Source organism: Haematobia irritans, chromosome 5 (genome assembly GCF_050003625.1).
Source record: "Haematobia irritans isolate KBUSLIRL chromosome 5, ASM5000362v1, whole genome shotgun sequence".
NCBI classification, from domain to species: Eukaryota; Metazoa; Arthropoda; class Insecta; order Diptera; family Muscidae; genus Haematobia; species Haematobia irritans.
Window position 1 is genome coordinate 12,273,613 of NC_134401.1, and position 22,498 is coordinate 12,296,110.

The window sequence follows — 22,498 nt, forward strand, 5'->3', positions numbered from 1 at the left end:
GAGGTGCATAACGGTATTTACACTTGCCACCTTTTTCTATTGACAAACATGACAATTTTCTCTCGTTTGTTTAGAAAAATACGATAAAAATATAACAACCGGAAAGGAATGAGACGACCAAAACATAAGAACTAAGAAATGTAAACAAAACAAATGCTTTTGCTCTCTGTGTCTCTCTAGAAATAAGTGAGGTGAAAAGTACTAGTATGGTGAATATGTGAGATGATTTGGGAGGATGATGGGAGATTATTGTCCTGGAAGAGCTATATTAACACGAGCGAATCAGGAAAAACGAACAGTTGAGCATTAACTACGATACCAAACGGTCGCGAAAAGATTAGAACGGAACAACAGAAAAGTAATATCCTTTGTCACAAAGAGTAGAAAATTCAGTCTACAGCAATTACACAAGAGTTCTGGGAACGTGGAGAAAATTTTAACAAAATCTATTGGAGTAAAATAAATGATATAACTCATAAAATATAAAGAAAAGAAACGAAAATAAGTAGTTATTGCGATAAAATTAACACTTTATAGTGTTAATTGAAAATCCAAAGGCTTTTTTTCTCACAAAAACGGCTTGTGTGGAATTTAAAAATTTTTAACATTATAACACGTATTTTGTATATCTACGAAGGATTTGCCGTTAGAGGCAAATATTTTTTTTTGGAAAAATACCCATTAAAGAAAACAACATCAATAAAATTATTGACTATCTCGCCACATGGAATATGATTTATTGATTTATAACATAAAATCTTAACATAACGGTATAATATAGCACATACATACACTCATACCTGAAATATATAACCTAGGAGTCGTCGTGTAGCGCTGCAACATAACGTAACACCCGAACTCATCGACAAATTTACCGAATTAACACAGGCGACAACAAAAAGTGTGAGAGCGGAAATACTAAAACTCACCCTGCTCTCCTTTGTTGACTGACACTACTGCTAATCAAAATATTTATAGAGAGAGATAGAGAGCGCAAAAGAAATAAACAAAAGCATAGAGACAAGAAAACCTATCATCACAACCTCTGACAAGGACGACAATAATAATTATCCTTATACAACACTCGCAGCATAATTGTAAAGCATCACAACACTACGCCACAAGCACCCTGACTCGCAAGGACTCTGCGAACGAACTAACCTAATAACCTATTAAAGGCAACGGCCCTACTGTAACCTCCACCTCAATCTCTTGTTTGCAAAAATGTTGCCATAAATTTTCGTCGTTGCCGCAGCTGTTGTTGGCTTTCAATCAACATTTTCCGTATGTTTGGTTTACAATTTTCACCTTGAGTTCATTTTTACAACCACACTTACATCAAATCAGGATATTTCTTCTGAACGAGACCGACGACGAAACAAGTGCCAAATATTTTTTGTACTCTATAAATTAAACGAGATTTTTTTATACTCTACGTAATTGTAATAATACAGACAGATCAAAGGATTACAATACCGACGATAGACCAATAATTGTTGTAGACGACTGACAACGAACCACAACGCATCGCGCACTTTTTTTAAGTGCCTGAGCGGTTTTTGGTTGTCGGTAGGGGGTCGTCGTAGCTGCCAGTTATATATATACATTTTTGAAACTAAACTAACTGCACATATTAGAATTTGTTTTATACGAGAAATTGAAATAAAAAATCACAAAATTCCGCCGTCTATCGCATTTGCGTTTGCGAAACTATTTTGTGGCGGCCTCAAGCGTAGCAGATTTAAACCAATGCATTTAGGTTTGAAATATCATAAACCAACAAATAAAAAGCATCAAAAACGATTTTCCGGCAGTAGTAAAATATGTCTTTATCCCGAGGAGAATTCCCTTTACAGGTACGTATTTTTATCGTTATTTTTTCCATCGTTACCATACGAAATTTAACGTAGTAATAGCGCAATCTCTCGGGGTAATGAACAATTTTAAAAATCATAACATTTTTATATCACTGTTGTTAGCAGCTCCATTTGTCGATTTTATGCCAAATGCTAAAATTATATGTGTGGAATTAATTAAAATTAATAAAAATTAAAAAAAAAACATTTTGCCTTAACCCTGTTTAATTTTTTTATGAGTCTCTGTATTGGATAGACACTGTAGTTTTAGATTTTTTGTTCATTCCAACATGGAAAACATTGCAAAGATCTTTGTAAAGGGTGATTTTTAAAGAGCTATAGGAAAATTAAATATAAAACAAGTTTATTCGGCCAGGTTTGATGGGATCAAATGCGTATCTCAGTGAGGCTCCAGAAGTCAATTCCAGGAAGCTCCGAAAACCAAATCATGTCGTCGGTCTATATGGGTGCTATATATAATTATGGACCGATATGGACCAATCTTTGCGCAATTAGTAGAAAGCATATAGTGGCATCACTTACCAAACTTCAACCGGACCGGATTTGCTTTCCCAGTAGGTTCAAGAAGTAAATTCTGAGGATCGGTTTTTATGGAGCCTACATATAATTATGGACCGATTTGCATGATTGTTAGAAGCTCATTTTAACACCAGGTACTCAATTTCAACCAGATCGGATGAAATTTGCACCTCCGGGAAGCTCCGGAAATCGGTTTATATGGCCCAATTTTTGCATGCTTGTTAGAGGGCATATACTAAAACTGCGTACCAATTTTCAACCTGATCGGATAAAATTTGTTCCTTCAAGAGGCTCTGCAAGCCAAATCTAGGGGTCAGTTTATAGGGGGGGGGGGGGGCTATACTTAAAATTGATTCGATATAATAGAGTATACGATATAACATTTGCAATACCATCCGACCTACATCAATAACAACTACTTGTCTCAAGTTTCAAGTCGATAGCTAGCTTCGTTCGTTAGTGATTTTAACAGACAGATGGACAGACATCGCTAGGTCGGCTCAGGAGGAGGGTATACAAAGCACACACAATTCAGAAAAATGCATGAAATCTTTATTTGAATCGGAAGTATGGTCCACTTAATTTAAAGTTTGAAGATTATTTCACACAAATGTTGACCGCGACTAGGCCTCAAATGGTCCATCCGGTATCTCACGAATAATTGCTTTAATGGTGTCTAGAATACGGTTGCCACCCGATCCAAAAATAATCTACCAAAATTTGAAGAAAAATTTTACAAAAAAAAAACAAACTTATTTTGTCAAAATTTTATTTCTATAGACAATTTTGTCAAAATTTTATTTCTATTAGTAATTACCTTAAGTTAGAGAGGAATATTTTGCAAAATCTACCAATCTACCAAACAATAAAAACCTACCATTTTTGGTAGAATCCTACCAACTGCTACACACTAGTACCAACCTTTAGGTACTAGTGTGTAGCTATCCAATCAAGTTATTTCTAAATAATCTTTATTCGTTGTCACATGAATATTTGAGTGTACTCGAAAGTAATAAATGATGATGTTCTTGAACTTCTCTCATTTGCTGTATAAACGGGAAATCCCCCCATGGGTTTTTCAACACATAAACTTTCATTGGAACACAAAAGCTACAAAATCCAGACGAACACAATGATGACTTATACGCTAGTATATTTGTGACAAATCGTATTTTGAATTAATTCTTACTCATGCTCATCACTCACAATGTGCTGTTACATATGTTGTAAAGTGATGGAAGAGAGTATATTTATTTATACAACGCAAACTCACCACCACACGAGAGTGTACTCTTGCATGTTTATGGTTTTTACAGACACTTATCTCTATATATTGTGCTGTCAGTTAATGTGACTTTTAAGATGGAATGAGATCGGGTTGCGGGAGGTTAATAACATATGTTGTTTGTTGCTTCCGTTATCCTTTTGTCGTCCATTGACTTTGACTAACATAAACAAAAGCTATCGTAGTAAATGTGGTTTAAGGTTTTTTGTATTTTTGAAGCTTCTTTTTTTGTTTGTTTTTATCTTAGTCTTTGTTGGTAGAACTTGACCTTTAGTGTCATCACCATGACCCATTGATGCTGCATGGTGGGCTGATGTGATATCCCCCCTTGGCCATGATAGTAAAAATAATGTGTAATTTAAATGTAAATACAAAATAAAACAAACAGTGGGTTGTGTTGTAGATGTCAAGTTGATGTCTTTGTTAATATTTTATGTGTGTTCCTTTGAAAATATCCCTTACTCTCTCTTCTCTTTTCTTTGTTTAATACATGTTGTGCTGATTAAGATTGCAGTAGTTTATACTTTATTTAAGGGTCAAGTTCTGTTTGTTTGTTTGCTTGTATGGTATCTGACACATGTATAGCGTAAATTGAGAGTTTTATTGCATTAGTCATTGATTGTAGGGTACAACAATTTTATATTGTTGTTTGATGAGTGCATAGGAAAATAGACATGAGGTGTACGAATAATTATAGAGAGAATGATTCAGAAAATACTTTGTTATATGAATTTCCAAGCTTAGGCTGAGAGTGGTAAAGTAAATTTATATGTTACACACAGAAAAAAGTGAATAATTGAATCAAATACAAAAATTGTGAATTCAATTATTTTTGTATTTGATTTTCAGCTTATGACGAAAATTGTAAATCCAATTACCCAAATTGTAAGGTTGTCATAAAACTATTTTCAAATGAAGTAATATTTGCGTTGAGTATAAATGTAATTGGAATTTGTCAAACTATTCAAATGACATAGTACTCAATCCAAATACATTAGAATTTGAAGTATATAGTGTTTTCAATTACAGTCGTAATTGAACTGAGTACAAAGTTTATAGAATTTTGTAACCTATACAATTACTATCGTAATTGTGTTTATTACGATGTTAATCAATACAATCTTTGTACTATATAATCTATATTAATTTAAGAAAATTATACAAATACACTCTGAAAAAAATTTTATGCATTTTATTATAAAAAAGAAATTCTGAAAATATGTATAATTGAAAATACAGCGAAGTACATGTTTGGTAGAAAAATACAGAATATTCATTATAAACGACGTATTTAACAGGCTAACTCACAAAGTTTTTGAATTATCTGTACCACCTGCTGGAATTTCCCAAATCTTCCTCATTTATATGCGATTTGTTTAGGCATCCTGCTCTTCTGTAATACAAACATCTATTCATTTCAAAGTTTCGAGAATAGTTCAAAGTTTTACATGATTTTACCTTCTGTTGCTGGGAAGAAATCCTCGAAATCCCCGTTTTCGAAGTAAACACATTTTCCTCTAGGCCACATATTTTTGACAGTCGGCTTATATCCATTAATAGGGCAATTTGACGTGTACACGAACTAATTGCAAAAACAAAATAGAAAGAATGTAATTGTATATATATTCCAAAGCTTATTCGCAAGTTTTTAAACGACCCAATTCAGGATGTGTGTAAGTTTATACAACGAAAGAAATAATTTACATATTTTATTAAAGTTTACAGCGAATTTTAAAAATTTTACGAACGTAGAAATATGTACTAAATATATTAAATTAACTTTCCATAGTAAAAAGTTTGTGCTGTGATACTTTCGTCGTGATCCCGACTAATAGTCGAAGTCACGAGAATTCTCGTGAGTCTAAAAATTGTTGTGAACCGTTAATCGTTTTTAAAAGTTCTGTTTGCGTGAACGTACATGAGTATTTCTTGAATGTGCTTGAGAGAGAGAAAGAATTCTACCAACACGCCACAGGTTAGACTCACAATGAAAATGTTCATTTTTACGAAGAGAATTCTTTCAGTGTAGTTTCCAAAAAACGCGCTTGACCAACAAAACTGGTATTTAGATAAAGGTACTTACCTGCGATAAAAATACAATATGGTGCGCCAAAAATGTTGTAAATGTTAACATTTCGAATCGCGGTACCGATACCACGGTTTATTTGCGAGTAAATTCGACCATTTTCTTAAGAAGATTCTTAATAATAGCAATAAATGACATTTTGTTGTTTGTATTAATTTATTTTTCGTTACGTAGCAACGTCATAAACAGTTTTATCAGGCAATTACGCATTATACTTAAATCAATAACTTTTATACTTGGCCCAATTGAACATAGTAATTGATGTGTTGTGAATTCAATTACCAGTGAATTTTGATATTTTTACCAGTTTTTCATTCAACCAATTATTTTCATGTTTGACTTAATAAAAATTGTATTTGATATAATTTTTTCATTCATTCATTTCATTCATTTGCTAACAACCATCCAAAATTTGCTTCATATGGTTCCATAACTATAGAACGAGCATAACTATAGAAGCATAATATCGGTCTATATTTATATGTATGTAGACCCCATAGAAACCGGTCCCATATTAGACTTATTTGACTTGGAGGAAGAAATTTCTTTCGATCTATATAAACCGACCAAGAATGTATGTGGCTTACATAGGCATTTAATATGCTTTCTTTATCTAATATATCATCCATATGGACTAAGTAACAATTTAGAAGACAATGTTAAAAAGTTTTACCTTGCCATCGGCAGCTATTAGAAGCCGAGACAGTCTTTCGTAAAACTTTCTACACTATCTATGGTGGAGGGTACATAAAATTGGGATTGGTTGGACTTTCGTCTATATATACTCTTTTTAGAGCCTTATATTATTTTACATTTTCTTCGTCACTTAAAAAAAAACTAAAAATGAGCCAAAAAGTGCCCGCAAAATTAAAAAGATCCAAATTTGGAGCCAAGATGAAAAAGAGCCCAATTTGGGTCTTTAGAGCCAGTAACGGCAACGCTGACAGCTTACATGTACAAGGATTTATAATATTTATTTATAAATTTAAAATGACTGCCTCTAACATTCCGGACTTTTAAATAGTGGATGAATTTATATTGTAAGAGTAGGTGGGAATAAGTTCACGGTTGCCACAGTTGGCAGAACTCTACCAGAAATGGTAGATTTTTTCTGTTTGGTAGATTGGTAGTATTCTTGATGCTTTGGTTGATTTTACAAACTATTCCTCTACAATGTTCAATTTTCTATAGAAATAAAATTTTGACGAAATGTTCTATAGAAATAAAATTTTGACAAAATTTTCTATAGAAATAAAATTTTGACAAAGTATTCTAAGAAATAAAATTTTCTATAGAAATAAAATTTTGACAAAGTATTCTATAGAAATAAAATTTTGACAAAGTATTCTATAGAAATAAAATTTTGACAAAATTTTCTATAGAAATAAAATTTTGACAAAGTATTCTATAGAAATAAATTTTTGACAAATTTTTCTATAGAAATAAAATTTTGACAAATTTTTCTATAGATATAAAATTTTTTTTTGACAAATTTTTCTATAGATATAAATTTGAAAAATTTTTCTATAGAAATAAAATTTTGACAAAATTTTCTATAGAAATAAAATTTTGTTGTTGTTTTTCTATTTCAGCTTAAAACCATGCATTGACTAAACTAAAAGTGTAGCTTAACCAACAGAGGAAAAGAATGTTTGTCAAATTTATTTGGGCAAAGCCCTATAGACTGCAAGATGGTTGGATGGACGCACGTTTCGGAATTACCACGTTTCTCATCAGCATCATCTCTTGCAGCAATTTTGCAATTTTGACAAAATTTTCTATAGAAATAAAATTTTGACAAAGTATTCTATAGAAATAAAAATTTGACAACATTTTTTATAGAAATAAAATTTTGACAAAATTTTCTATAGAAGTAAAATATTGACCAAATTTTTTTAAAATACGATTTTTTAAATTTGGTAGATTTTTTTTCGTATTTTGGTAGATTATTTTTGGCACGAATGGCAATCTAACTTAGGTTAGGTTAGATATTCAGTCCATTGTGATGAACTTTTCTCTTATTAATGAGGGCGACCCGATTCTATGTTAAGTTCATTGACAAGAGACCTCCTAGTCCGAACGGCGTTTCACATTTCGGTGAAACAACATAGAGTAGCATTGAAATATGTATTAAGAAATGGCAACAATAACAAGGGAGGATAATCCACTCCTATGCAGTTCGGTTAGGAATTGTGACGAAGCCGAAGCGGTTTTTAATAAATCTAAAGGGTGATTTTTTAGCTATTATCTTTTTGGCAACAATAGTTAAGAAAGTTCGAAAAATTTGTTCAGCGACAAAGCTCATTTTTGGCTCAATGGGTAGGTAAATAAGTAGAATTGTCGATTTTGGAGTAAAGATCAGTCAGAAGCATCGCTAAAGCTACCAATGCATCCAGAAAGTCACAGTTTGGTACACATTCGGACCGCCTTTAGACTATTTTTTGTGGGGGTATGTTAAAGATCATGTCTTTACAGACATGCTCGCTTCAACTGACGCATTGGTGCAATTTATTTGTGAGATACCGGCCGAAATGTTGAAAGAGTATGTCAAAATTGGACTAAGTGGAGGAGCAGTCTCGGTCAATATTTGCATTCAAATATTAAATTATATGAACCATACTATCGACATAAATAAAGATTTCATGCATTTTTCCTATAGCCCTTAAAAACTCACATATTTTATTGAACGACAACGTAAACAATGTTTTATACTACTCTTGCAGGCCTTTAGTATTTTCAGTATTCAAAATCCGATAGTATAGAAATCGTTTTTTAAAGTTTTCTTTTCTGTTACATAAAAAATTCTATTTATAATGTAAACGATTATAGATGGCTAATAGCGCATTAGCTTTTGTGATACATTTTTTTGGAGTTCACATTAAAATTCGGATTTATCGACAATTTTGAGATGTAATGCGCCTTTGGATATATATAAAAAACTCATATTTTTCAAATTAAAAGTGAATATAAATAAAACTAGGTTATCTATCTTGAAACCAACGTTAAGCTACCAAAAGAATTTATTACACAGAGGACCGATGATCGAAGTTTAGTCGAATGCCGAGGACGATTCCTCGGTCGGGATCTTTTGTTGTCATGCCATAATCGTACGTGTTAAAAAAAAGTTCACTATTCAAACTATTCAAACCCCTTTTTTTGGTTGTATAAGTTAAACTACAAAAACCTTGAAAGAAATTACAACTCCTGTCATTTAAAACTCATAATGAGAATTAAGTTTGATTGAGCACGACATGTAGATGGCATTAGCATAATATACATTTAATTTAATACTGTGAACTTGTATAAGTTCTAAAATACTGCATTTGTTACCTGGGACTACCAGTGTGTAACCACAGGAGAGATCACTGCTAGTACGGCATGGATACGATTTGAATTATGACAGAAGCATAGTTTTTTAAAGGAGATTGCACAAGTAGGGGGTCAGGGCGGTGCAGTTTGTGTTTGTTTTTTTATTTTAATTTAACTTGTGATATATGTATATAATATTAAATAAAGACAAGAAAATTCAATCTAATTCAAATTGTCATTAAACAATTTAAGACACGCAATCCTGTCTGTGTAAGACCCTAAAGGTATGCTACATATTTTTTATCATTACCTAAATTTGTTTGATTGACATATACACACACACGCGCCCCAATGTACGTAAATACGTTATGTATTGAAGTCTATACAGCTTAAAAGTAAATAAATAAATTAATCGAAACGAATAGAAAAACAAAACGACAAAACGACAAAACGACAAAATAAAATCAAATGAATTGAATAAAAATGACGTCAACAGGACAACTGATGCAATCACACGATAGGAATACTACTCCTTCTCTTTCATATCGTTTTCTGATATTGAGCAGGGAATACTAACAATTCTATTATGACAGGCAAGTGCATATATGTATGTATGCATGTACTATGTGGGTGTTATTTTGCCTTTTGTCTAGCGGAATGCCATGTTTTGACTTCGTCTTTTGCCATTGCATTTTCTCATTATGGATATATGGACGTGCCCCTTCTGCAAATGGATGGGTACAAAAATATTGGGAACAATCGAATATTTTTTTTTAATAAAATTTATATGAATTTTATAAAAAAAATATTTAAATGTTTTTCCTTTTGTTTTAACAAAAATCCTTGTTTATGAGAAGATTTTATATCTAAAGGCCCTGCCAACATTCCGGAAAGATAAAGACATTTAATTTTGGACATAACTGCACTGAAAAAAATATTGTCGTGAGACCAAAGATTTCATGTCCTTAAAATACGAATGCAAATTTTGCTTAGCATAGAAAACGCATTTCTCTTGTTTTCCTTCTCCGAAGTCGTTTTGTCTTTATAAAATAGAAATAACATTTTGACAAAATTTTCTATAGAAATAAAATTTTGACAAAATTTTCTATAGAAATAAAATTTTGAAAAAATTTTCTATAGAAATAAAATTTTGACAAAATTTTCTATAGAAATAAAATTTTGAGAAATTTTTCTATAGAAATAAAATTTTGGGAAAATTTTCTATAGAAATAAAATTTTGACAAAATTTTCTATAGAAATAAAATTTTGACAAAATTTTCTATAGAAATAAAATTTTGACTAAATGTTCTATAGAAATAAAATTTAGATAAAACTTTCTATAGAAATAAACTTTTGGGAAAATTTTCGATAGAAATACAATTTTGAGAAAACTTCTATAGAAATAAAATTTTGAAAAAATTTTCTATAGAAATAAAATTTTGAGAAAATTTTCAATAGAAATAAAATTTTGATAAAACTTTCTATAGAAATAAACTTTTGAGAAAATTTTCGATAGAAATAAAATTTTGAGAAATTTTTCTATAGAAATAAAATTTTGAAAACAAATTCTAAGAATTAAAATTTTGAGAAAATTTTCAATAGAAATAGAATTTTGAGAAAATTTTCTATGGAAATTAAATTTTGACAAAATATCTATAGAAATAAAATTTTGGCCAAATTTTCCTATAAAAATTTGATAAAACTTCCTATAGAAATAAAATTTTGAAAAAATTTTCTATAGAAATAAAATTTTGAAAAAATTTTCTATAGAAATATGTTAACTAGCCGAATGAAAGAAAGTGGAAATTACTGACTCTTATAATTAAGCTCTCCGAATATGAATATTCGTTTCTTTGCGAACTTTTTTGCATGGAAATTTTGATACAAAAAAAGGAATTTAATATTTTGAATATATGAATATTTTTGAAAATTTATATACAGTGAAACCTCTGAAAGATGGATAAAAGGTGGTAGCTTAAATTTTATCCACATTTGGGAGATGTTCAGTTGTTAGAGGTTAATTTTAATATGTTAATATGGCAAACGTCCCCAGAGAACTGTCCATATTTGGGAGGTTTTCTCAAACTTGAGGTTTCACTGTATATTTTATTTATAAAAATTCCATAAATTTATATCATTTTTGGATAAAAAATCAATGAAAATTGCTTAATTTGATTGGTAAAGCGCAAAATTCTCAGCCTTCAATACATAGGAAACCAAAGGATTTATTTCCGTTGTTTACTAAACGCGAAGAAGAAAATGGAATTTTCCCACCACAACAACAACAACAACAAACATAACAAATACACAAGGAATATAACACATAAACACTTAGCCATATTTTGTAATGACAAGGTCAAGACCAGCAAAGCATTCTAACCATCCATCCACCTACATAGCTACCAATGTACCAAAGTAAAGCAACAGACCTTGGAAACCTTGAAATGCATATTGAAAACGTGGAATTTTTATAGACCTTAGAAATGCTGACAGCTGACAAAAATGTGTGCGTTTTGCTTTATATTCAAACCAGAGTTTACAAAGAGGAATCCTCAGATGAGAAATAAGAGGAAAAATGAAACTAATTTGTGAATATATTAAAATCTGATTTTATTTTGGGCATTAATTTAATAAGTATGCATTATTTTTATATTTATTTTAAAAGGCCACTTCAATTAATGAGATGCTCTCAAATTGGTTTATAATGCAATTAGTTGGTACCCTGTAAAAAATTTGGTAATTGACGGTTTGCTTGTAAATAGGCATTTTGATTTTGACTCATATTCAAATATATTTCATTTCTAAAGGGTGATTTGTTAAGAGCTTGATAACTTTTAAAAAAAAAAAACGCATAAAATTTGCAAAATCTCATCGGTTCTTTATTTGAAACGTTAGATTGGTCCATGACATTTACTTTTTGAAGATAATTTCATTTAAATGTTGACCGCGGCTGCGTCTTAGGTGGTCCATTCGGAAAGTCCAATTTTGGGCAACTTTTTCGAGCATTTCGGCCGGAATAGCCCGAATTTCTTCGGAAATGTTGTCTTCCAAAGCTGGAATAGTTGCTGGCTTATTTCTGTAGACTTTAGACTTGACGTAGCCCCACAAAAAATAGTCTAAAGGCATCAAATCGCATGATCTTGGTGGCCAACTTACCGGTCCATTTCTTGAGATGAATTGTTCTCCGAAGTTTTCCCTCAAAATGGTCATAGAATCGCGAGCTGTGTGGCATGTAGCGCCATCTTGTTGAAACCACATGTCAACCAAGTTCAGTTCTTCCATTTTTGGCAACAAAAAGTTTGTTAGCATCGAACGATAGCGATCGCCATTCACCGTAACGTTGCGTCCAACAGCATCTTTGAAAAAATACGGTCCAATGATTCCACCAGCGTACAAACCACACCAAACAGTGCATTTTTCGGGATGCATGGGCAGTTCTTGAACGGCTTCTGGTTGCTCTTCACTCCAAATGCGGCAATTTTGCTTATTTACGTAGCCATTCAACCAGAAATGAGCCTCATCGCTGAACAAAATTTGTCGATAAAAAAGCGGATTTTCTGCCAACTTTTCTAGGGCCCATTCACTGAAAATTCGACGTTGTGGCTCGTTAGTAAGTCTATTCATGATGAAATGTCAAAGCATACTGAGCATCTTTCTCTTTGACACCATGTCTGAAATCCCACGTGATCTGTCAAATACTAATGCATGAAAATCCTAACCTCAAAAGAATCACCCTTTAGTAGCAGTATGTAGTCGAACTAACCTCTAATAGAACTTAACTGGGACAGATTATTACTTCATTATATAGAAATTTCATTATAATCAAACTTTAAATTTTCTTCTCTATTGGTTTAAATTAATAAGGAATAGGTTAGGTTAGGTTAGGTGGCAGCCCGATGTATCAGGCTCACTTAGACTATTCAGTCCATTGTGATACCACATTGGTGAACTTCTCTCTTATCACTGAGTGCTGCCCGATTCCCTGTTAAGCTCAATGACAAGGGACCTCCTTTTTATAGCCGAGTCCGAACGGCGTTCCACATTGCAGTGAAACCACTTAGAGAAGTTTTGAAACCCTCAGAAATGTCACCAACATTACTGAGGTGGGATAATCCACCGCTGAAAAACTTTTTGGTGTTCGGTCGAAGCAGGAATCGAACCCACGACCTTGTGTATGCAAGGCGGGCATGCTAACCATTGCACCACGGTGGCTCCTAAATAAGGAATATTAGTATTGCCTACACTTTAACATTTTGTTCTCAAGAGAACCTTCAAATCAGGGTTGATCCAAAAAAGTAGGTTGGGCCAAAACAAATTAAATTTTCAATTTGGTCCGATGGTCGGACCAAACGGAATTTGGTTGATTTTGGTCCATTTTCGTTAAATCGGTAATTTTTCAAAATTTTTAAAAATTTGACAAAATTTTCTATAGAAATAAAATTTTGACAAAAATTTCTATAGAAATAAAATTTTGACAAAAATTTCTATAGAAATAACAATTTGACAAAATTTTCTATAGAAATAAAATGTTGACAAAATTTTCTATAGAAATAAAATGTTGGCAAATTTTTCTATAGAAATAAAATGTTGACAAAATTTTCTATAGAAATAAAATTTTGACAAATTTTTCTATAGAAATAAAATTTTGACAAAATTTTCTATAGAAATAAAATTTTGCCAAATTTTTCTATAGAAATAAAATTTTTACAAAATTTACTATAGAAATAAAATTTTGACAAAATTTACTATAGAAATACAATTTTGACAAAATTTTCTGTAGAAATAAAATTTTGACAAAATTTTCTGTAGAAATAACATTTTGACAAAATTTTCTATATAAAATAAAATTTTGACAACATTTTTTATAGAAATAAAATTTTGATAAAATTTTCTATAGAAATATAATTTTGACAAAATTTTCTATAGAAATAAAATTTTGACAAAATTTTCTATAGAAATAAAATTTTGACAAAAATTTCTATAGAAATAAAATTTTGACAAAATTTTCTATAGAAATAAAATTTTGACAAAATTTTCGATAGAAATAAAATTTTGCCAAATTTTTCTATAGAAATAAAATTTTGCCAAATTTTTCTATAGAAATAAAATTTTGACAAAATTTTCTTTAGAGATAAAATTTTTGAATAGAAATAAAAATTTGACAAAATTTGCTATCGAAGAATAACATTTTAACTTTTAAATTATATTAATTAATTTGGAAAATTGGCCCGCTGGTACGAACTTTGGTCCAATTTTGGAAAAATGTTGGTCCAAAATAAAAATTCATTGTGGCAAAGCTGCTTCAAATTCATAGTATGGTTGATTGTAATAGCCTAAAAGTAAGCACTGTTTTGATATTAAATTGGCTTGAATTAAATCTTATGATTAAAGGTTAAATAATTTTTCATTAGAATTCAACCCTTTACACTAATTTATTTTCCCCCTTTCATATTTCTCTGCAGGATTCACGGGGATCGTTGTACTGCGCGAGTGAACCGGACCCAATTAGTCGAGTCCAGTACGAGTCGGGAAGGTTCATTCACTCAAACGCAAGCATTGGTCAAAGTCAACTCAACAGCCAATCTGCCCTTGAAGGTAACTCCACCGAAATCATTGAAGTCATCTGTGAGCCTCAATACCGACGAGAAGGTGAGTTGCCCATTGTCGCCTGCTCTCAACCGCCAGCTCCATCATTACTCACCGAATGTCAGCAATCGAGTGGTTCACTCTTCTCGATTGTCTCGGCACCACCAGTACCGCTTGGCGATATGGATGCAAAACAAATGGATACCCTTGGAGTTGGATTGCAGCCGGGATGTGGTCTTGGCCTCCAAATGGGCGGTAGTGCACAGAACCCATTCATTACGACCCATTCGGCTGTCTCCATTAACGAGGTTGCTGCCTCAGCGCCGGGATCGGCAACATCGACGATACCAAGGCGTCCGGTCTCTTTGCCCATCGAAACACCGTATTGCCCGGCAAGCCGCACGTTGCATGCCAGTTTATTGGAACACCAAATATCGGAAATTGAGGAAGATGACAACGAGAACTTGTTAACGGTCTCAAGTATAACGGCTAGACCACTAATCGCCAAATCGCGTGAGATACGTTCGAATCGCAATAACATTGATAACAAAAGGAAACGTGGTAAGGGTGTACAAAAAGCGCCAAGCGGCATTTCCAGTATCACAAGTTCAAGAGATCGACCCAGCTCCGGTCATCCGCCTTCATCACGTTCCTCAATCAGCACCGATCCGCCCGATGGTGGCTATGGCTGGTTCATTGTATTCGGAGCATTCTCTGTACAATTTTGGGTGGCGGGTCTGGTAAAATCCTACGGTGTCCTATATGTGGAGATAATGGAAACATTTCCTAGTTCTACAGCAACGGTAGCATCATGGATACCAGCCATATTATCGGCTCTATGTTTAGCTTTAGCACCGGTCTCCAGTGCCCTATGTCAACGCTTTTCCTGTCGCACCGTAGTCTTTGTTGGAGGGCTTTTTTGTGCCCTGGGCATGACACTAAGTTATTTTGCCACAAGTTTGGTACATTTACTCTTCACTTTTGGCATATTAACGGGCATAGGAGGTGGCCTCTCCACTACTCCTGGCATTGTTATAGTTTCGCAGTATTTTGATAAACATCGGGCATTGGCCAATGGAATTTGTGTATCGGGGACGGCAACGGGAAGTTTTATTTTGCCTGTACTTATAAAGCATTTGGCGGAAAAGTTCGGTTTCCATGGTACAATATTGATTTTAGGATTCTGCATGTTCGATGTGTGCTTGTCAGCTATGCTATATAGACCTTTGGAATCGATGAGTAATGAAGAGAAAGTTGTGGATGAGGAGGATGCCACAAAGCCATTGAATGATATAAATCCAAGTACCACAGATATGCTGACCAATTCAACCTATTTGGATACATGTGAAGATGGCTTGAATGCTAAGTTTATAGAACATCTATTTATGGAGGAATCAAAGAATCGCCTCAATGACTATTATAGTAATAGATATAATGGTAGGTTTGGAGAATGATGATAATGATAACGATGATGGACAATTTTTTTAATTGTAATTATTTTTTAGCCTCGGAAAAATCTGTTCCTACCTGCGCCCAAGAGAGTGATGACGAAATTAAAGATATAATAGGAGAGACTACATTCATCAAACCCATTAAAAAGGTTCGCAGTTCCGGTATAATGCATTCCGTTGAAGATCTAAGTACCACATCAACATGGGTGTATCGCAAAAATTCTGGTACCGAATCTAATCGTGCCTCGCGACGTCGCCGCAATGTATTTGCCAACGACGAAATCATTTCCAAAATTCAAGCCCATTTGGAGAAGCCTCTCTCACCTCCTACTGTGGTAACGCGAGGTCTCAGCAAGAGTATGGAAATACCTACACCTATCAGTAGTATGAGTGAACAAAAGTCTACAGAAAATGCACAAAATGGCAGCATTATTGGAATCAATTCATTGCAAGAGGATGTAGATGATGCTCCGCTAACATGTTATGAACGTATTGAAATCTATTTGGACATTAGCTTACTGAAGGATCCCACATTTATATTGATGTGCCTGTCGGTGACTCTAATGTCAGTGGGTTGTCCTTATATGTTGTATTATTTACCTGCCCATGTTATATCCATTGGTAAGTTGGAAAACATTTTTTTGTTTTAATATTTTATATGATGATTACATTATGTGCTCTCGGTTCTGACATTTAAGGTTACAACAAAAGTGAAGCTGGTTATCTGGTAACAGTTAGTGCTGTCCTAGATTTGGTGGGACGATTGGGTTTGGGATGGCTTTCCGATTTGCAACTATTTGACAGAAGGAAAATCTATGTAGTTTGGTAAGTAAAGTCGCAAAATCTGAAGAAAAAAATAATTGGTTTCAAGGAGAAATCTAAAGCGTCGTCCAGACTATAAGTTTATCCGGAAGGAATGTCTGTGGTTGTAAAGAATCTTACAGTGTGACCAATCGATACGAATTGTCGGCGATGAGTAAATAATCGGTAAATGTGTTATCTATACCATAAACATGAAGCAATATCGATATCTGGGATATGTTCGACACTGTCGTCCGGATAAACTTATATGATGACAAATGTGTTAAAATACGAAAATCTAATATATACGATTTAAACGAAATTGAAATTCTATATTTTCAATGCACAAATTGTTCAAATAGCAACAAATATTTACAATGATAAACATTGTTTATATTATTATTATTATTATTATTATTATTATTATTATTATTATTATTATTATTATTGTAATGTACTCATCTACTATATTCCTTTTTTTCAGTATTTTTGGTGCCGGTCTATCTGTTCTCACTATACCCTCGGAATACACCATCTACTTGGTAGGACTATCTGCAGCTATCTATGGTTTTTGTTTAGGCAGTTGGTATGTCCTTATGCCAGTATTATTGGCTGACATCTTTGGGACCGATCGCATCAGCTCAAGCTATGGTTTAGTACGAATGTTTCAATCGATTGGAGCCATATCTGTACCACCACTCGCTGGTTTTCTGCGTGATTTATCTGGCAGTTATGCTATTGTTTTCTATTGTATGGGTTCCTGTATGGTTCTTGGATGTGTTCCATTATTGGTTTGGGCTATTTTGGAATGTCGAGAACGAAAGCTATATCAGGGTAATGATAATGAGGATACCTCATCGGTATCTTAGATTAGTATTATGCAATATTGAATAGACCAACAAAAAAACGGGGGCTAACGCAAAAATATAGTGAGTAATTAAATTTAGTGATTTGTATTTATTTAAATGTACTAGTAGCTGGGGTGGGCCAAATATTGCAAAAAAAAAAAAAAAACAAAAACTTTACGAAAGAAAACTAGAGAAGTGCAACAAAAAAAAACAAAACTAATGTTTGAGGTTAATATTTTAGCTTAGCTATTAGTATTGTTTATTGCCAAGGAGATTTTAATGTCGTAGCAATTTTACAATTTTGAGAAATAAAAATATGGTTCAATCCAATTATTGGAAAATCTGAGATAAATCTATTTCAAAATATTCTTTTAGGTCATTAAGAATTATATGGCCATTTATGTTAATGATTGTTTTCCGATGGCGGTGTTATCGATTTTTTCTTAGTACAAGTTCTCTAAAAACATATTTTTCACACATAAGAATTTTTCTGAACAACTTTATTACCGGCTTAGGTTTCCTACACACAAAATTTTTTTTCTGATTCAATCACGAAATTAATTGATCCAATTAATTTTTAATTGAAATGTCTTCAATCACAGAAATGATAGTATCAATTAAAAATTATTGAAGGTCAATTAAAAAGTTAATTGATCCAATTAAAAAATTAATTAATACTATTATTTTTGCGATTGATTTTTGTTTCAATTAAAAAATTTGTTGAATCAATTAAATTTTTAATTGAATATTTTTTAAAACTCAATTAAAATTTTAATTGGAAAAATATTCGTGAAATTTTTTTGTGTGTAGTTGGAAATATTTGATATAAAAAGTTGTATGAACATTACTATCGGCCCAATTAATTTTTGGAAATATTTGTGTGAACATAATTATCGGCCCAAACTATTTTGGGGAAATTTTGATACAGTGGTACATGACCTAAATTGTAGACCCGAACAATTTTCGGGAAATATTTGTATGAACATCAATATCTGTCTAAACTATCTTCGGAAAAATTTGTATGAACATTATTATCGCTTCAAACTATTTTTGGGGAATATTTGATACAAAAAATTGTATGAACATCGGTCCAAACTATTTTCCAAACTATCAAATATACAAAAATTGTATGAACATCATTATCGGCACAAAACAATTTTTTGGAAATATTTGTATGAACATCAATATATGTCCAAACTATTTTGGGAAATATTTGTATGAACATCATTATCGGTCCAAACTATTTTTGGGGGTTATTTGATACAAAAATTGTATGATCATCATTATCTGCCCAAACTATTTTTATTTTAAATTGTTGCCTTGGCTCATTACTCATTTTATTTTACCGATTTTTTTTTACAAATTTGTTTTTGGTTCTAGAGGCTAAACCCGAACTTAGTTACCCTGTATTATTAAATTTTTATACGTGTTTGTTATAATTAGCCAGAAATTTTGGAGCTATGCCATCTAAATGCCGGCTAAAGTCCGGTATGTAGCTCTTGCGGAAATTTCTGTTACATACCGATAACAAAGTTTTGCCATGTATTTATTTCTTATGGGAGAAAAAATGTAAACAATCGATAATAACGCCAACATTTTCGACACAACAATATCAATGCATTTATTATGGGCCTCCCCAAACTATTCTTAGCAGAATTGGGCGGTAATACAGTTTCACCATAAATACTCTTAAACGATATTCACTGAATTTTCTGTAGTACAAGTGTTTCCAGGAATCCAGATTTCGAGCAGACTCTAATGTCTATTATTCTATTTTTGTCCTAGTTTTACCATTAGAATCCCTTGGCAATTTTTAGATGTGTTATTTGTTTAAAAGCAACCCCTAAGAAAAAAATCTACACTAACATTTAAAACTATTTCGTATATTTTATTAGTTATGTATGTGATTAGTTTATACGAAAAAATATAATTTTTTTGTGTGGTTTATAATAAACGTGTATGTGTGTTGTTTTTAATTAGTTCTTGATATGTGGAAAGACACACACATTGGTATATTCGTATTCGCATTCATATTAATGTAGTCGCATAACATTACTTTTAAAAGTCGTTAATAATAAGAATAATATTGGTATGTAACATAAAGAATTTCAAATTAATTTCAAAGTGGAAAATAATTTGTTTTAAGATATGTTAAACGAATATTGGTAGGATAGGTTAGGTGGCAGCCCGATGTATCAGGCTCACTTAGACTATTCAGTCCATTGTGATACCACATTGGTGAACGAATATTGGTAATAGTTTGATGCATCAGTCGATAATAGCGTGATTGGCCATTCGGATTCAAACTAGATTTAATTAGTTTAGAATTTATTTATTTAAACCAGAATTTAATTTTATTCGCCCTACTTTGAAGAAGAAGACAAATTTAAAAGAAGAGTTTCCTAAATTTAATGCAAGACAATTTTTCATGAAAAAATGTGCAGGGAATTCGTTGTTCAAGTCTGGCATACATCTATGGTGCTATTTTTTGACGTCACAATAAATGAGTGACTTTTTAACTAAGCGGAAAATAGGGGCTAAATAGTTATCGACATAGTAGTTAATGCAGTATAAATTTTATATCTTAAAATTGTAGGAAACATAATATTTGTCACTTACGCCCGCAGCTCTTGCGAAAATTCCTGTACATTTCTAATGGGAGCAAAACGTAAACAATCGATAACAACGCCTCACGAAATTTTCGGTAGCAAATATTTGAATGCATTTATTATGGGTAACGGAAATTTCGTTAGAGGTACATACTGGCATTAAGTAAAATATACAAGTGAGTAAGCCAAAAAATCATGGAAATTGGTCCAGATTTAGATATAGTTCTCATATATATGTAGCGCCTGATTTTCAAAAATTTGCCCGTAATAACCTTATTTTTGACCATAGTGGCCTCATTTATTAACCGATCTTACTCAAATTCAGTACAAGGTAATCTCCTGTAATATCAACCAAACCTGCAAAATATAATCCAAATCGGTTCAGATTTAGATATAGCTCCCATATACTATATGCATGGCTCGATTTCTCCCAAATTTGGCCTTAAGGCTCTCATTTATTAACCAATTTCACTGCAGGTGCATACTGGATTTTAAAATAGTTCTATAAAATTGGCTGGTGGTTAACAAATTATATAAAATTAATTTTTAAAGAACATGTTTTGTTTTATTTCCTCATTGGCAACCTTTCCCATAAATCAAAATTCCCCTAATCATAAAACTTACATAGATAGCAGAAATTGTAATTTTAACAAAAAACCCAAAAACAGTAGCAACTTTAATATAATTTGAATAAAGTATACTAAAAAAATACAAAAAATATATATTATTTTTTGTTTTCTTTTGCCCGAAATGGCAAAATAACAAAACAAAACCAAATCAACCAAAAGCACTAAAAATGCGCAAAGAACTGAGTTAATGAAAAAAAAGACATTTAATGATTATAATAAAATATAAAAATATATATATTTAATTAAAACAACTACCCCCGCTAACTATACATTTATGAAAAAAGAAACAAACATTTAAAAAGAAATATATTTTTAATCTAACCAAAGAACAGAAATTAACAGGATAAAAAAATAAAAAAAAAAACAAAACTAAATACATATAAAAACAAATACATTGAGTTTTAGTTAATATTGCGGAGACAAACAAAAATATTACAAAATAAATTATGAATTTAAATGTTAAACACATGAGATTATTTAATCTAAAAAACCAAAAGAGTAAGAAAAGCAAAATGCAAATAAACTGTAGTAACTACGTACATATGTAATAAAATCGGAAATTAAAAAAAAAAAAAAAAAAAAAACAAAAACCTATAAGTGAAATAAAATGAACTTCGCAAATGGTAAAAAAAAAAAACAATATACTTTGTTTTAATTCTAATGGTAGTCTTGTGGTAGTATAATACACTCAAAACAAAAAAAAAAAATCACAAAAAAATACTTATCGGGGACAAGCCCTGTACCGGTCCTTATTTCCATAGAACATTTTGTCAAAATTTTATTTCTATAGAACATCTTGTCGACATTTTATTTCTATAGAAATTTGTGTCAAAATTTTATTTCTATAGAAAATTGTGTCAAAATTTTATTTCTATAGAAAATTGTGTCAAAATTTTATTTCTATATAAAATTTTGTCAAAATTTTATTTCTTTATAAAATTTTGTTAAAATTTTATTTCTATAGAAAATTTTTGCAAAACTTTATTTCTATAGAATTTTTTTGCAAAATTTTATTTCTATAAAAATTTATTTGTCAAAATTTTATTGCTATAGAAAATTTTGTCAAAATTTTATTTTTATTCCTATAGAATAGAAATAAAATTCCTATAGAAAATGTTCGTCAAGATTTTATTTCTATATAAAATTTTGTGAAAATTTTACTTCTATAGAAAATTTTGTCAAAATTTTATTTCTAAAATTTTGTCAAAAATTTATTTCTATAGAAAATTTTGTCAAAATTTTATTTCTATCGAAAATTTTGTCCAAATTTTATTTCTATAAAAAATGTTGTCAAAATTTTATTGCTATAGAAAATTTTGTCAAAATTTTATTTCTATAGAAAATTTTGTCAACATTTTATTTCTATAGAAAATTTTGTCAAAATTTTATTCCTATAGAAAATTTTCGTCAAGATTTTATTTCTATAGAAAAATTTGTCAAAATTTTATTTCTATAGAAAATTTTGTCAAAATTTTATTTCTATAGAAAATTTTCGTCA

General features: G+C 31.4%; 1 protein-coding gene across 1 annotated transcript; it reads left to right on the forward strand.

Annotated features, from left to right (window-relative positions):
• Window positions 1-316: 316 nt before the first annotated feature.
• Sln (monocarboxylic acid transporter silnoon) lies at window positions 317-21,578 on the forward strand. The gene is made up of 5 exons (XM_075310750.1): window positions 317-1,856; window positions 14,539-16,099; window positions 16,168-16,734; window positions 16,812-16,938; window positions 17,399-21,578. The coding sequence occupies exons 1-5, from the start codon at window positions 1,824-1,826 to the stop codon at window positions 17,781-17,783; spliced, it is 2,673 nt and encodes an 890-aa protein (XP_075166865.1). The 5' UTR covers window positions 317-1,823; the 3' UTR covers window positions 17,784-21,578.
• The last annotated feature ends 920 nt before the right edge of the window (window positions 21,579-22,498 follow it).